Source organism: Acomys minous (assembly GCF_964271855.1).
Source record: "Acomys minous genome assembly, chromosome: 16".
NCBI lineage: Eukaryota > Metazoa > Chordata > Mammalia > Rodentia > Muridae > Acomys > Acomys minous.
In genome coordinates this window covers 51516561-51533552 of record NC_140498.1, presented here as the reverse complement: position 1 = coordinate 51533552, position 16992 = coordinate 51516561, and the positions used below count along the sequence as shown (strand labels likewise).

The window sequence follows — 16992 nt, the reverse complement described above, 5'->3', positions numbered from 1 at the left end:
TCTCCATATCTTCCTCTGTCTGTCTGTCTGTCTGTATCTCTCTCTCTCTCTCTCTCTCTCTCTCTCTCTCTCTCTCTCACACACACACACACACACACACACAAACAAAAACTAAAAAATAATCTTGACAGTGATATATATGGGAATATTTTTTTCTTGTTTTTGTTTGTTTGTTTGATTTTCAAGACAGGGTTTTTCTGTGTAGCCCTGGCTGTCACTTTGTAGACCAGGCTGGCCTCGAACTCACAGCAATCTACTGGCCTCTTCTCCCAAGTGCTGGGAGGGGATAATTTTTAAGCGGGCCAGGGGAGGGCTATAGGCTGGCTTGTCCAACCTCTTCTCTTTCCTTTTTTTTTTTTCCTTTGGTTTTTAAAGACAGGGTCTCTCTGTGTAGCCCTGGCTGTCCTGGACTCCTTTTGTAGACCAGGCTGGTCTCGAACTCACAGCGATCCACCTGCCTCGGCCTCCCGAGTGCTGGGATTAAAGGCATGCGCCACCATGCCCATCTTGCTCCAACCTCTTTTCTTGTCTTACCCTTACATCTCTCTCTCCGTGCTGTCCACATCCCTCTCCTCTTTGGGTATTGCAAACATCAAGGCGAACTGCAGCCCAGCAGTGGGGACCTTCCCTTTGTGCACCTTACGAAGTCTATGGAGACTGTTATCACTTCAGTTACAAAGTAGGCATTAGGAAGCAAGATGACCTCTGTGGCATTGCGCTGACTGTATTATGCTAAAACCCTAAAGAGTTCACATGAAATTGACAACATTCCCATGCATTTGAGAGAAGAGGCAGGGAAACCGCGGCTGAGGCTTTTTGTAAAGCCTTGAGTGTAGTGGTGATGGTCTCACTTTAGTAAAACTTCAGCTTATAGCCACATTGCTACTTGTTGAATTCTTTGGGGTTTTTAACTCTTACTGAGTTGTGCACTGATGTGAACTTTTCCTTTTTTCATTTAGGTATCCCAAAGGCATTCATGTTGAGACATTAGAGACTAACAAGGTAACTCAGGGTTATTCAGTGCTCGCAGTCAGCTAACAGTGGCTCCCTGAGGGGTGGATGGCTTCACCTTTGCCCTGGCTCCCTGAGCTGTGACTCTGGCAAGCCATCTGTCCTCTCTGTCCTCTCTGAGCCTGATTTTTCTTATTTGTATAGCATGATGATCTTAAGCTAATATAGCTTACAGCTTTTAAGATTTTTTTCAGAAAAAATTTAGATTTTTGTTTTTGTTGTTTGTTTGTTTTTTCCGAGACAGGGTTTCTTGTATAGCCTTGGCTGTCCTGGACTCTCTTTGTTAGATCCACCTGCCTCTGCTTCCCTGAGGCAGTGGGATTACAGGCGTGCTCCACTTCGCCCAGCTTTTTTTTTTTTTTAAAGTGATGATTCAAGCCAGGAGTAGTGGTACTTGCCTTTAATCCCAGCACTCAGAAGCAGGTAGATCTCTGTGAGTTCCAGACCAGCCTAGTCTATATAATAATTTCCAGAACAACTATGTAGAGAGACCCTATCTCAAACAAAACAAAACAAAATGAACAAAAACCAAAAAAACTAACCAAATAAAATGATTTAGTGGATAAATGGAAGTGAACTTTTTTCTATCTATAATATATAGACATATATTGTAATTTTAAAAAATTATTTATTTATTTATACAGTGCACATTAGATCACATTATATATGGCTGTGAGGCACCATGTGGTTGCTGGGAATTGAACTCAGGACCTCTGGAAGAACAGTCAGTGCTTCTTAACCACTGAGCCATCTCTCCAGCCCCACATTATAATTTTTTTAAATTAAAGATTTATTTTTGTTTTTGTGGATAAATGTTTTTTGCCTGCACATGTGCCATATGTACAGTGCCCACAGAAACCAGAAAAGGGCAATGTACCCCCTGGGACTAGAGTCATAGACAGCTGTCATGTGGTGCTGGCAATGAAACCTGGGTCCTCTGGAAGAGCAGCAAGTGCTCTTAACTGCTGAGCCATCTCTCCAGCCCCTCTTATTCTCTTAAAATTTACACGTACACACAGCCTGGTAAGGTGGCACATGCCTGTAATCCCAGCACTTGGGAGGCAGAGGCAGGCAGATCTCTGTGAGTTCGAGGCCAGCCTGGTCTATAAAGTGAGTCCAGGACAGCCAAGGCTACACAGAGAAACCCTGTCTTGGAAAACAAAACAAAACACAAACACACACACATGCGCATGCACACACATATTAGTTATTTAGAATTTCAAAAGCAACATAACCTCAGTGCTCATTATACAAAGACTTACTGGCACAATCTGTAGCTGATTTCAGCTGTTGGTTTGAATTCCTAAGGTACTGGAAGCATCATGGACACGCAGATGCAGGGGAGTTGGTACCCACTCAGCTTTGGCATCCTCGCAGAATACTTGCTGGGTTTTTTTGCCTGTGCTTTGGCTTATAACTTTTGGTTGTTTTCTTTTTGGCTCAGTGAGATGGTCTCATATAGCTGAGGCTGGCCTTGAACTCACTATGTAGCCTAAAACATCAGAATTATCATTTAGAGTTATCACAGCACTTTGGAGGCAAAGGGGTCAATGTTTCCACAAAACTGCACATTCGCTTTGCCTTTTAGAAGGAGAGACATGTAGTTATCAGCAAAGTAGATGAAGAAGAACGCAAAAGGAGAGAGCAGGAGAAGTATGCAAAGGAGCAGGTAAGTGTGCACAGTTTTATTAATTTAAGAAACGAAAATATAAATAGGATTAATTTCTTTTCTTTCTTTTTTTTTTTAAGACAGAGTTTCTCTGTAGCATTGGCTGTCCTGGAACTCACTCTGTAGACCAGGCTGGCCTTGAACTCAAAAAGACCCATCTGCCTCTACCTCCTGAGTACTGAGATTAAAAGCATGCACCACCACTGCCCGGCTGGATTAATTCCTTTCTATGTGTTTTTGGATCACAGTTGTTGGATTCAGTTTAGCCAGCAGGTGGCTGTTAGTTAAAGTTAGTTTGTTTGGATTATTTTTTAAGTCTTACACTGCAGTTCCTGATTCTCTCACCCTAGTCTCCCAATTGCTGGGATCGAAGCCATGCTCTACCTTGGCTACCTGGAGTTGTTATCTTTTGTAAGTCCTGCAGCTAGGGGTGGTGGTGCATGCCTCTCACCCCAGCACCTGGACTTGGAAGGTCATGAGCTCAAGGCCAACATCAGCTGTATAAACCAGAGAAGTGTAGAGTCTTTCCTTTTTTTTTTAAGATTAGTACTATTTTAAAAGATTGATTTTTATTATTTTCAATTGTGTGTGTGTGTGTGTGTGTGTGTGTGTGTGTGTGTCCTTGTGAGTGCATGCCACATCTGCACAGGGGTCCTGGGAGGCCAGAGGAAGGCCTGCGAGCCCCGGAAGCTACCGTTGAACGCGTTTAGTGAGCGACCTGGTGTGAGTGCTGGGAACTGAGCTCAGCTCCTCTGAGAGAGCAGCAAGTGCTCCTAACCTCCAAACCATTTCTCCAGACCAAAAAGTTTATTTTGTTTTGTTTAGTGTATGTCTCTGTGTGTGTACGTGTGTGTGTGTGTGTGTGTGTGTGTGTGTGTACATGCATATGTATGTGTGTACAGGCGTGCACACCCCCTTGGAAATCAGATGAGGCCGTGAGTTATATAGGTGGTTGTGGGGGCTAGAATGGACCCCAGGCCCCTGCAGGAGGAGTAGCACTGGGAACTGCAGGCATCGCTCTAGGTCTGTAGATAACTCGTTGTACACGCACTTAGAAGGTAGTGATACAGACGCTGACACTAAAGCTGTCCCACTTGATGTAAAACCTCATTTTGAGGGAGGTTCAGGCTTTAGTTCATTCAAATGAATGCAATGGCCTTTGTAGTGTGTATATGTGTGTGTGTGTGTGTGTGTGTGTGTGTGTGTGTGTGTGTGTGTGTGTGAGAGAGAGAGAGAGAGAGAGAGAGAGAGAGAGAGAGAGAGAGAGAGACGTGCTCATGTGTCAAAGGACACGCATGGAGGTCAGTGAAAATCTTTGAGGAGTTGTTTCTTCTCTTCAGCCTTTACAGGGTTTTGAGGGGCACACTTAGATGTGAGACCTTTGTGGCAAGTGCCTTTATGCACTGAACCCTCTTGCCAGCCCTATTCTTAATTTAGTTCTTTTACTTAGGAGGAACTGAATGATGCTGTGGGATTTTCAAGAGTCATCCATGCCATTGCTAATTCGGTAAGTCACCCACAGTTTGGTTCTGTTTCTAGTGAAATGGCTAGGCACAATATTTAAAACAAAGTGTCTAACTGCTATTACAAATTGCGCGCTTGGTTACCTCATCTGGAGGAAGAAGTTAGTAATGTGGGCTGCTGCTGTGCAGTGCACCAGGTCAGAAGTCATCGTTGCTGACTTATAGCCAAACCGGCTTTCGGCAAGCCCTTGTTTCAGAAGTACAGTGGAGGACCACCCTGCCTGTGATGACTTGTGTAGCTACAGGAGCTGACATTCACCAGGCTGACGATGAGAAGCAGACGTCAAGGAGCAAGTAGTAGTGTACCTAAATCCAGAAACGCAGCGATCATATCTTAGTAATAGTAAAGCTTTGAAAGTGTGCTGGCTGGTTGTGTGACTGTGCTAGAGTTCTATGGTAGACATCTTTCCTTGGCCTCCGGAAGGCATCCACCTTTTTTGTGGGTAAATCAGGCAGTGCTCTTGCTTGAAGAGTGGATCATCTGGGTCTAACTCTTTCTTCTCCTTGGACAGTTGCTTCTGGGGAGGAGCCCTCTTGTCCCATAGATGCTTGGCCATCAACACCCTCTCAGAGTGCAAGTGCAGGTTTTTCAGCATGGGCAGTGGGAGGAGGCACACTGTGTCCTCTGTTAAAGATAGCACAAACAATAGAGCCTTATAAAAGAAGATTATTAGCTACGAGGAACTCTTGTTACTGAAGTACAGTTAAACTGTGCTGAACACAGAGTTGTGTGATCCTGGGAGGGGAAAGGGGTAAGTCTCTTCAGCAGTCGCTAAGGCCACACGTACCCAGAAAAAACAGATTCCGGCTACAGTTGGTCCTGTGTACACACCCGGCTAGCTGGCTTGAGAAGCAAGGGGCTTCAGTTTTGATCCTCATTAACTAACATAATAATTCAGCTTGCTTTCCATGGTTGAGACATTTGCTCTCCTTGTATACAAGGAGATATGCACTTGTATTTGTTTAGTTATGCAAAATCTGAAAAAAAAAACCCACAGCAGATGTTAATAATACCTTTTAATACCTAGGGGTACCTGAGCAGATCTGAGAACTGGGAAAATGACAAACTTTAAAACTCAGTTTAGTGAAAGGATCTAAATAAAACTGTTTCCTAGGATCTAGAGGAAACTAAGTGAGAAAAAAAGTTAAGTTATAGATCTTAGAAATTAAGATTTTTTTGTTTTTTGTTTGTTTTTTTTAAGAGAAGTTTTCTCTGTGTAGCCTTGACTATTCTGGACTCACTTTGTAGACCATGCTGGCCTCAACCCACAGCAATCCACCGGCCTCTGCTTCCCTGAGTGCACCACCACTTCCGGCCCACCTTCTTAAATATTTACATTACACGTAAGTCATTATCTAGTTCCTGTAGATCCATGTTAGATGTTTTATATATTTATAAATATTCTTGTGCTTCTCAGATTTGGCCTTAGGACCTTGCAGTTATTAGGCAAACCCTCTGCTGACTCAGCTGTGTCTCCAGCCTCTGTCTCCGTCTGTGTGTGTGCTTATGCCTGTGGAGGCCCGAGGACGGTTTCTAGGGGCCCTTTCTCCTTCCACTGTATTGGTTCCAGGCATGGTTTCATAGTCACATAAAAGCTGCAGGAATAATACAGACTTTCCATGCGCACCTTGGACAACGGTCCCTAGTGCTAACCTCTTGCGTTGCTGTTACATGGTTATTAGGACCAGGAAGTGCACACTGGTATAATATGAGGAAGTAAACTAAAACCTTAATTTGAATTTCAGGGGGTTACTCAGCTAAGCCTTTTCTCTTCACAGTTCTGTTCAGGATTGCTTAGATTCACTCATTATCGCTCCTTGCTCTTGTAGACTTTGATACTTTTTCTTTGTCTCTACAGCTTGGTAGTACTGATAGATCTTGGTGTTTTGTTAAATGTCCCTCAATTGGGATTTGTTGTTTTCGTGGTTAGAATTAGAATGTTCTGTTTTGGCAAGAATAGCACAGAAATGGTATTTATGGTGTTGACCTTAGCCATGGATTGCTGAGGTGCTGTCTGCTGAACTGCTGCCTTTGTACTTACTGTTTTTGCCTTTGTAGCTAGTAAGTATCTTCAGGGAGCAGGCTGTGCTGTTGCACTTCTGTTATTCCAGCACTTGAGAGGCAGAGGCAGGAGGATCAGGAGTTGGGAGGCCAGTCTAGTGTACAAATCATAAAAATAAAAACCAACCTAGTTTCATTTGTTTTTGAGACAAGAGACTTAGACTGTTTCATCCTGCTGCCTCAACTTCTCAAGTGCTAGGATTACAGGCATCCACTACCATGGCTGGCTATAACAGTATTTTTATTGCTTTTTTTGTTGCTCAATTTTGAATGCTTTTTATTGGTTCTTTTTTAGTTTGGCTATTAAGCCCGTTGAGTAAGCTTCCTGTTCCTTTACTTTGGACATCTTCTGCTGTCATGTTGTATTTCCCTTGGCTTATTCTGCAAACAGTGACTTTGTTTTCCCAGACAGGGTTTCTGTGTGTAGTCCTCACTGTCGTGGCTCACTCTCGAACAGGCTAGCCTCACTGGAGATTAAAGACATGCACCACTACCACCTAGCCTGGAGCATGTCTTTAAATCTCTATCTGTATGCCACGCAGATGAGGTGCCTCCAGAAGCCAGAAGAGAGCATCATCCAATGACCTTTGAGCTGGAGTTTCAGGAGATTGTGAGCTACACAGCATGGGTGCTAGGAACAAAACACAGGTCCTCTGAAAGAGCAGTAAGCACGCTTAGCCGTCAGTCCATCCCTGTAGCCTTAAGAGTGGACTTTGAGGGCCAGGCGTGGTGGCACACACCTTTAATCCCAGCACTTGGGAGGCAGAGGCAGGTGGATCGCTGTGAGTTCGAGGCTAGCCTGGTCTACAAAGTGAGTCCAGGACAGCCAAGGCTACACAGAGAAACCCTGTCTCGAAAAAACAAAAACAAAACAAACAAAAACCAAAAAAAAAAAAAAAAGAGGGAAGTTTGAAACCAAGCTCTATCCTGGGCTTGCTCCTTTCTGTCCTGGCTCTGGATGTCAGCGCACAGTGTGCATATACACACAGCTCTACGTGCGGGTGTGGTTGGTCCGAGCAGTGTAATACTGAGAATGGTCCTCTTAGGCTTACAGTTTTGAGTGCTTGGTCACTAGGGAATGGAACTGTTTGAAAAGATCAGGAGGATGGGTGTGGTGGCGCATGTCTTTAATCCCAGCACTGGGGAGGCAGAGGCAGAGGCAGGTGGATCACTGTGAGTTCAAGGCCAGCCTGGTTTACAAAGTGAGTCCAGGATAGACTAGGCCACGCAGAGAAACCCTGTCCACCCTACCACCAAAAGAAAGGATTGGAGGCAGTGTGCCACTGGGGTGGGCTGTGAGGTCTCAGAAGCCTGTGTCAAGCCCGGAGTCTCTCTCTCTCTCTCTGTGTCTCTGCCTTCGAATCAGGGTATAGCTACTGCTCCAGTGCCACGCATGCCACCATGCTCCCTCCGTGATGATAGTGGACTAAGCCTCTGAAACTGTAAGGCAGCCCCAGTTAAGTCTTTCCTCTGTAAGAGTTGCCATGGCCATGGTGTCTCGTCACAGCAGTACAGCAGTGACTAAGGCAGTTGCTGACATCGGGCGTCTTCTTTCTTCAGTTGCCCCGCCCAGCCCCCTTCACTTACCTGGGTCCTCACTGAGCAGGCGGGCTCCCTAGTGTTTAGATTACAGATCTGTGCGCCACTGTTCTGGGCATCCACACTCAGGTCCTCAGATGCATGTGGTGGTGAACTGCTTTACTGGCTGAGCCGACTCCTGAGTTTCCGAGCAGTGTAATACTGAGCAGACGCCAGCCTTTTATGCAGCTCTTGCAGTCTTTGGCCTCATAGTGTCAACATTGCGCGGAGACTCAAGACTTACCCAAATACTGAGCCAAAAAAAAAAAAAAAAAAAAAAATAAGCTAAGGTCTGACTTTCACATGTTGTATGAAGAACCATTGGGACTTTGTAAACAGCTTCATTGTATCGGTTGATGCTTGTGCTAGCTGGTTCTTTGTCAGCTTGACACAAGCTACAGTCATAAGCTAGAGTCATCAGAGAGGAAGGAGCCGCAGTTGAGGAAATGCCTCCACGAGATCCAGCTGTAAGGCGTTTTCTTAAGTAGTGATCGTTGCGGGAGGGCCCAGCCTATTGTGGGTGGTGCCACCTCTGGGCTGGTGGTCCTGGGTGCTATAAGAAAGCAGGCAGAGCAGGTCATGAGGAGCAAGCCAGTAAGCAGCACCCCCAAAGCTCCACATCAGCTCCTGCTTCCAGGATCTTGCCCTGTTCGTACTCTCGTACTGACTTCCTTTAGTGATGAACAACAATGCGGAAGTGTAAGCCAAATAAACTCTTTTCTCCCCAACTTGCTTTTTGGTCATAGCAATAGGAACTCTAACTAAGACAATGCTTTATGTTAACAACTGAGTCAGCCAACCAGGGCTACCCAGTGAGTTCAGCCCAGCCCAGGCTACCTAGAGAGAGACCCTCTGTGTGGTCAAACAAAACAAAACACCCATCTTAGCCCACCATTGTGACAAAAATAAACAAGGAAATTTGAAAACCAAGTTGGCTATGGTGGCATATGTTTTACTCCAGCACCTGGGGACTGAGGCACAAGGATCAGGACTTAAAGGTTATCCTCAGCTACCTAGGCATTCAAGGCCAGCCTGGACTACATGACGCACTGTCTCAACTCCCATCCCCCAGCCTCCAAAACTAACCCAGCAACATCTCTCCAGCCCTCTAAGTCTAAGGTGACATTCTATTTAAGTAGTTTTTACAATTTTTAAAAAAAATTTAATAAAAATTTTATTTTTAGTAGCTACTAAAATGGAGTAATTTATTGTACATGTATGGCCAAAAGCAATGAGGGTCAGCAAGATGGCTCAGTGGGTAAAGATACCTGCCAAGCAAGCCGGACACCCTGAGTCTGATTGCCCAAGTCCATGTAGGGGAGGAAGGAGGGAGCCTACTCCACAAAGTTGTAACCTGACCTCCTCCTCAGGCATGCTGGAGCAGGTGTACCTGCCTGCTCCAGCACCCACACAAGTATGTGCGTGGGTGTGTGCTTGAGTGCACAGACACAGACTGATAACAATACATTTTTAAAAAGCAGAGAGTAGTATGTCGTGACCCACTGAACTGTGACACAGATGGTGTAGGAAGTGAATATTTTTTGAGTTTAATAAAATTGGGAATTGTTTTATTTTGTTTTTAACATTTATTAAGTATACAGTGTTTTCTCTGCCTGTACACCAGAAGAGGGCACCAGATCTCATTATAGATGGTTGTGAGCCACCATGTGGTTGCTAGGAATTGAACTCAGGACCTTTGGAAGAGCAAGCAGTGCTCTTACCCTCTGAGCCATCTCTTCAGCCCCAGGAATTAGTTATTTTTACATTTTATAGCATGATTATAAATACATCTTTAAAAATAAGTTGTTTTGTTTTTTGTTTTTGAGACAGGGTTTCTCTGTGTTAACAGCTCTGTAGAACAGGCTGGCTTTGAATTCACAAAGATCTGCCTGCCTCTGCCTCCCTAAGTGCTGGGATTAAAGGCGTGCCCCACCACTTCTGGCTGTGGTGGCACATACCTTTCATCTCATTACTCCGGAGGCAGAGGCAGGTTGATCGAGGCCAGCCTGGTCTACAAAGAAAGTCTAGGACAGTCAAGGCTACACAGAAAAACCGTGTCTTGAAAAACAAAAACAAAAACAACAACAACAACAACAAACAAAAAAAAAGAAAAAGAAAAAAAGATTGTTTTAAAGATGTTTTAAGAATCTTAAAAGTATATTTGAAGTTTTATTTACAACTTTCTGACATGTCAAAGTTCACAGGATTTCAGATTTTATTTGAAAGTGTGTCACTCAAACTATTTCCAGCCAGGCACAGTGTGCTCTATATTCCCAGCTTGTCAGGGAAGCTGAGGCAGGAGGATTGCTATAGTTGGTACAGCAAGACTTGTCTAAAACCAAAACAAACCAAAACAAAAAAACCCAAAACCAAACAAAAAATGACATCAAATTCTTGAAAATGACAAGATTAATAAAAATAAGAAAAATGGAAAAAATGACTAAGAGTGGCTGTGGTGGTTACACACCCATAATCACTGCACTTGAGAGGCCTTGGCAGGCTGAGCATGAGGCCTGTGTGGGTTACGTAGTGAGCAGCAGGCTAGCCTGGCTGTGCTGTGACTGTCTCATCTGAAGCGTCCACCTAAAACTCTTAAGCCCCGATTTCACTTTGACATGCTTTTCCTACCCGTCTCTCCCCAGGGGAAGCTGGTTGTTGGACACAATATGCTCTTGGATGTCATGCACACAGTCCACCAGTTCTACTGCCCCCTGCCTGCGGTAAGTGCCTCCAGCGCGCTCTGCCTGGGTCATGTGTCCTCGTTGCCCTGTATGTGACATGTTCCTGGCAATGACTCATGTGCTTGCCTGGACTCCTCTTTTCTTTTTTAAAGATTTATGAGTGTTCTGCCTGCATGTATGTATACCATGTGTGTGCCTGGCACCCACAGAGTTCCAGAGGAGGGCAGCAGCCTGGGACTGGAGTGACTAGGAGGTTCTGAGCTTCGAGGTGGGTGCTGGGTCCTCTGAAAGAGCAGTCCATGCTGTTAACCACTGAAGCATCTCTCCAGCCCCTCAGACATTATCTTAAAAAGACTTGTCTTGAAAGTGCTCTGAGCTGCTACGCCATCTCTCCAGCCCGTCTGTGCTGTTTTGGTAGGATGCATGCATGAGCTAGTGACGCTGTCAGCTATGGCCACAGCAGGCCTAAGGAGTTATTTCCTCAATTGATGCTGCTGGGCTGGCCCATTCACTGCTGCCCAGAGGATAGGCCACAGGCGCTCTGAAACTAGATTCAGGAAAGCTGGAAGGAAAGTGGTGTCACTTGATTGCTACTGCAGAGCACCCTGAGGCTTCCTGGGGACCTGGGTGGTATTTTTGTACTTGGAGCCAGGTCACCTGAGTCAATATCACATGTGTTTTGGCCCTGCACTGGCTTTTCTCTACCACTCCCTATCTGCTGTGCCTGTGCCTCTTACGCCCATCGCTCCACCCTTCGTCCTCCCTCATTTTCTGATCTGTAGAGACCTTACTCTCTACCATGACTTCAGTCACAAATACCATAGCTACATGAGCATCCATCCCCAGCGCTGGTCTCTCAGGTTCCTGCTGGACTCCAGGCACTGCTACCTGCTAGCCCTCACTCTAAGGCTTGCCTTAGCTTTATACATGTCAAAAGAGATGCCATATTTTTTCTTCTTTTACTGTCTTCAAAGCAGTTCTGTTTTCTTGTGTTGTCGCTGATTCCTATGAGCGTGAGTCCTTCTGCCAGTCGCCCAGTGGCTAACCTTGCTAACTCCTCCATGCTGCCTCTCATGTGAGTTCTCTTGACCTCTCAGGTCGCCCTGTCTCTCCTGGACTTCAGCTTGATTTCTAGTCCTTCTATCCACTGAACAATCAGTTTGTCTTTTATACTACATATTGGCAAGACCACATAGTAAAATATTATGGGTTTTCTAGGTTATTTATAGTGCTATGACAACTCTCCAGTCTGCCATTATGACCCTGAGACTGCTCTGTTGGATAATACCCGATTTAAGCGAAAAAATAAAATGGTGGCCCAAACTTAGGTTGTGTGGCCATAGTTTGCCTATCTATGTGTATTAGTTAGGGTTCTCTATAGGAACAGAACTGATGGAAGGACTACACACACACACACACACACACACACACACACACACACACACACACACACACATGCATGCGCACGCACATTATATAAAGGAGATTTATTAGAGTGGCTTACAGGCTGTGGTCCAGCTAGTCCAACCATGGCTGTCTACCAATTGAAAGTCCAAGAATCCAGTAGTTGTTCAGTCAGGCTGGATGTCTCAGCTGGTCTTCAGGTGCCAGATGCCAGAATCCTGAAGAAGTATGCTCTGTGTCAGTGAAGGAATGGGCTTGAGCCCATAATAGTAAGAGTAGCAGGCCGAGAGAGCAAAGTCTTCCATGTCCTTTATGTAGGCTGCCAGCAGAAGGCATCTTCCAGATTTAAGGTGGATCTTCTACCTTTAAAAAATTGGGATTAAAAAGTGTACTTTTTCAACTCAAAAATCCAGATTAGAAGTGGATCTTTCCACTTCAATGACTTAATTAAGAAAAAAATCCCTCACAGGTATGCCTAGCCGTTTGGGTTTTAGTTAATTTCAGTCGAGTTAACCAAGAATAGCCTTGCTTTTTGTTTGTTTGTTTGTTTTTTGTTTTGTTTGTTTTTGGATACAGGGATTCTCTGTGTAGCCTTGGCTGTCCTGGACTCACTTTGTAGATCAGGCTGGCTTCAAACTCACAAAGATCTGCCTGTCTCCCTGAGTGCTGGGATTAAAGGCATCCACCACAATGCCTGGCTACCATGCTTTATTTTTATGTACTTAAAAAAACTTTATTTTAGGGCTGACCAGGTATCTCAGTGGTTAATTGCACTTGCTGCTTTTTCAGAGGACCTATGTTTGGTTCCCAGCCCATCGGTGGCTCACAACTGCCTGTAACTCTAGGGGATCTGACACCTTCTGGTCTCCAGGGACACCTGAAAAAATGTAGTGCCCATAAACACACCTGCACACGTACACATAAGTAAAACTAAATAATCTTGAAAGCGGCTGAGTGTTTTGCCTGTGTGTATGCACGTGCTTCATTTGCTTGCTTAATGTCGCAGAGGCCAGAGAAGGGAATTGGATTCCCCGGAACTGGAGTTGCAGATATTTCTTAGCCACCATGTGGGTGCTGTGTTGTCCTCTGGAAGATCAGCAAGTGCTCTTAGCCAGGAGCCATCTCTCCAGCCCCCACTTTGTGTTTTCTTGACTCTCACCTCTAGCGCAGACTGCCTTTGAACTCTTAGGCCCAAGTGCCAGGATTACTACAACACACTTCTCTTCTCCTGGCCCAGTCCCTGCTTTAAATTGCTGTGAGACTGGAAGCATCATTTGTTGCTTGGAAGTTTGTTACAGTATTTTGTATCCCTTAGGCCTACAAAGCAAATAACTGACACAGGGAGACTGAAACATACTTTAAAGCTGCCAGCACTTTGCTGGGCAGAGTCTAAACTGATTCTAATCTACTCGTAAACTAAGCAAACTCCTCTAAACCTTATAACATACATATATTCCAAGCACTTGTCACTATGACCCCTGGGCCAGTCCTTGTCAAATCCGCACTGTCCTCCACCAACCATCCAAAAACCTGTCCCTTCTCCAACCATCAAACTTTTCCCTCTCCAGGAAGTCCTGCCTTCCACTTCCTGTCCTTCTGCCCAGTTGATTGGCTAAACAGTGCTTTATTGACAGTTGATACATTCACTCAGCATTCCTTCACAGAAGTTTGCCTCTAAAGACTTGGCTCTCTTGTCGTTTCCTAGGTCATGCTGTCCCGTCAGCTCCTTGATGATCTTTTGGAGGAGAGAGTTGCCTTCTGCCACTTGCATGGTGGGACTGTTGCTCTCTTGTTCTAGGGCTTTGGTCTGAGGTTGCCACCACTTCCATGACAGCCCCCTCCATCACTCTCTAGGGTGCAAGGGCTCCAGCAAAAGAGATGGTCAGACAGACTCATTTTCTGTCTAAAGAGCTCATAGTTGTTTTCAGTCATTCATTTCTTACTGGCCATGGAGACCTAAGGAGCAGGTCCTTTCCTGATGGTAAAGTGATGAAGTTACCAGAAGGACTGAGGGAGCCTATTTAATATTGTGCCTCTGGGTGTTCTGAGTACCAAACAGAGGTGGGCACATGGAAGGCATTAAATACTGATTTAACATGTGAACATCTCTGACTACTGCTCTTGTAATCCTCTGCACATTACTGTCCCTGCTGAATATTCACAAGTAATCCCACTTTCTTTGTTTCTGTGTCTAGTTGACTCTTTGCAGTTGGTCCTGTCAGGTTCCAGCTCCTGTCGGCTCCATGTTGCCAGCCAGGCTGCCGCAGTCCCTAAGTGCTTTTGTGTCCTGCGGCCCATGGTTTGGGTGCGTGCTTGCTTCTGTCTGCTTTGCTTTAGCCTTGCTCCATGTTCTCAGTCTGCTTCTTCACTTGCCCTTTCCTGCCACGGAGTGCTGTGCTTGCTGCCTTGCCGCTGTTTTGTGGCCGGCCCTTCAGGGCTTGGGTGCCTCCGGGGTGCCTAAGTTCTGTTCTGTGTTATATGGCGTAGCCCCCTCTTAGGTGATTAGGTCTGAGGAGGGTTAACTTCACTTTGTGTGTGAGTGTTCAGGAAATGTGAACTTGTGAGGCTGGTCCAATTCAAATTTTAAAGAAAGCAGGTGGCTGCAGTTTTATCTCACCCAGGTAGATGAGTGATTTAACACACACACACTTTCATCCCCTGCATTATCAGAGAGAAAAATTTGTTTATTGAGCTATGGAAAAATGATGAGACTGGGCGTGGTGAGATGGCTCAGTGGTGAAGAACACTGGCTGCTCGTTCATTGGTCCTGAGTTCAATTCCCAGCAACCACATGATGGCGCATGACTGTATGTATGTGTATATATATGTATATATATATAAATTTTAAAAAAGATTTATTTATTACATACAGTATTGTGCCTGTATATGTGCCTGCAGGCCCGAAGAGGGCACCAGATCTCATTCTAGATGGTTGGGAACCACCATGTGGTTGCTGGGAATTGAACTCAGGATCTCTAGAGGAGCCAACAGTGCTCTTAACCGCTGAGCCATCTCTCCAGCCCCTCATGACCATCTATAAACGGATCCAGTGCCCTCGTCTGACATATAGGTGTACATGCAGACAGAGAACTCCTACATTAAAAAATAATACATACATACATAAATAAATAAATAATAGACCAATAGGAGATATAATCTATTGAAGATGATAGAACAGTTATACTTCCTGTTACCATATCTAAGTTAAGAAAAAATATTTATTTTATTTTGGTGTATGGATGTTGTCTTAGTTATGATTTCTATTGCTGTGACTAAACACCATGACCAAAAAGCAAGTTGGGGAGGAAAGGGTTTATTTAGCTTGTATTTCCATATTGCTGTTCATCACCAAAGGAAGTCAGGACAGGAGCTCAAGCAGGGCAGGATCCCGGAGGCAGGAGCTGGTGCAAGGCTGTGGTGCTGCTCATTGGCTTGCTCAGCATGGCTTGCCCAGTCTGCTTTCTTACAGAGCCCAGGACCACCAGCCCAGGCATGGCCCCACCCACAATGGACTGGGCTCCCATCAATCACTAATTAGGAAAATGCCCTACAGCAGGATCGTATCGAGGCATTTCTCAATTGAGGTTCCCTCCTTTCAGATAACTCTAGTTTGTGTGTCGAGTTGACGTAAACCAGAGTGCATAGGTGTTTTGCCTGTGTCTTAGTTACTGCGCTATTGCTGTGAAGAGGCACTATGACCAAAGCAACTCTTAGAAAATATTTAATTAGGGGCTTGCTTACCGTTTTAGAGGGTGAGTCTGTGCTCATCATGGTGTGAAGGAAGCAGGCATGGCACTGGAGTAGTAGCTTACAGCTTTGTGTCCTGATGTGCAGGCACCAGGCAAGGGGGCCAGGGCTGCAGTGGGCTTTGCCAACCATGAACCCCAGTACCATACCTGCCCAGCAAGGTTTTGCCTAATCCTTCCCAAACAGCTCCACTATCTGGGGACCAAGCATTCAATCCTAAGAGCCTATGGCGGTCGGTCTCACTCAAACCACACAGCCTGCATATGTGTCTGTGTACCACTTGAATGCCTGAGACCAATGGAAGCCAGAAGAGGCCGTTGGGTCCCTTGGGATCAGAGTAACAGACAGTTCTGAGCTGCCATGTGGGTTCTGGGAATCAAACCCCAGTCTTTGGAAGAGTAGCCGGTGTTCTTAACTGAGCCATTGCTCCAGCTCCTCACACCATATTTTTAAAGTGTAAATGTAATAAGGCTAGTCACAAGATGGGCAGTGAAGAAGGGAGAATGCCCAGAGGCTTGTGGGCAAGACAGCCTGGCACACAGTGAGGAACAGGCCCTGGCTCAGACATGTTGGGAGAAGGTTGATGTGAGAGATTGTCTTTTGACTTGCACACATACAGTGTGGCAGGCTTGTGCTCACGCTGTATGTACACACATTATGCGCACACATATGCCAAGATGAAAGAAAAGAAAGAGTCCATGTCTGGGCGTTCAGGGGGCAGTGTCTGGCCTCCTGGCGCGTGAGATTCACCTTGGAGGACTCGCTCAGTACTCGGGGTTGTCCCGGAAGCGTCCGTGATTCTACTTTTCTCTTATTTGTAAAACGTCTTAGTGAGGTTGAAAGGTTAACAAGAGGTGTGAGGGCATGTTTTGTTTCGCTTAGCCTTAGAACCAGTGGTTCCTTTATTGTCCACTGATTCAGCGACAGCTGAAGCTGGCGTGGATTTCAAGTTGGACATAGTCTGTGTTTACAGGCTTGGAAAGCTAATTAGAAAAGGCAGCTTGCTGTGAAGCATGAGTGACTTTGAAGAGAGTTGTGGTTTACGGAGGGTCAGGAGTGTGACTATCCAGGCTAGCATGGCAGTTATGTATGTAAATGAGCTAAGTCAAAACTCAAGTACTCTCATTTCTGCTCTGGAATTCCTGATCGAAGTAATCCTGGGAAATGAATAGTCTGATTTAGGCACTTGCTGCTAGTGCCTCGTGAGCAGTTTTCTGAGTACTTAGGGCAGAAATCTTATGCATAATGTAACGTCTGTATGTTTATGGCCATTTTAACTAACAACCAGAGATAGACTCAGAAATGTAAACAGCTTTA

General features: G+C 45.3%; 1 protein-coding gene across 3 annotated transcripts in view; it reads left to right on the top strand.

Moving 5' to 3' along the window:
* The window catches only part of PARN (poly(A)-specific ribonuclease), a 134362-nt gene that overhangs the window by 11846 nt on the left and 105524 nt on the right, over positions 1 to 16992 (top strand). For 2 of the 3 annotated variants that reach the window (XM_084763532.1, XM_084763534.1), the window contains exons 10-13: positions 960 to 1002; positions 2600 to 2680; positions 4131 to 4187; positions 10486 to 10563. In XM_084763532.1, the coding sequence (XP_084619658.1) occupies positions 960 to 1002; positions 2600 to 2680; positions 4131 to 4187; positions 10486 to 10563 (259 nt within the window). The remainder of the gene's footprint in view (positions 1 to 959; positions 1003 to 2599; positions 2681 to 4130; positions 4188 to 10485; positions 10564 to 16992) is intronic. The other variant, XM_084763533.1, reaches the window with a different exon arrangement.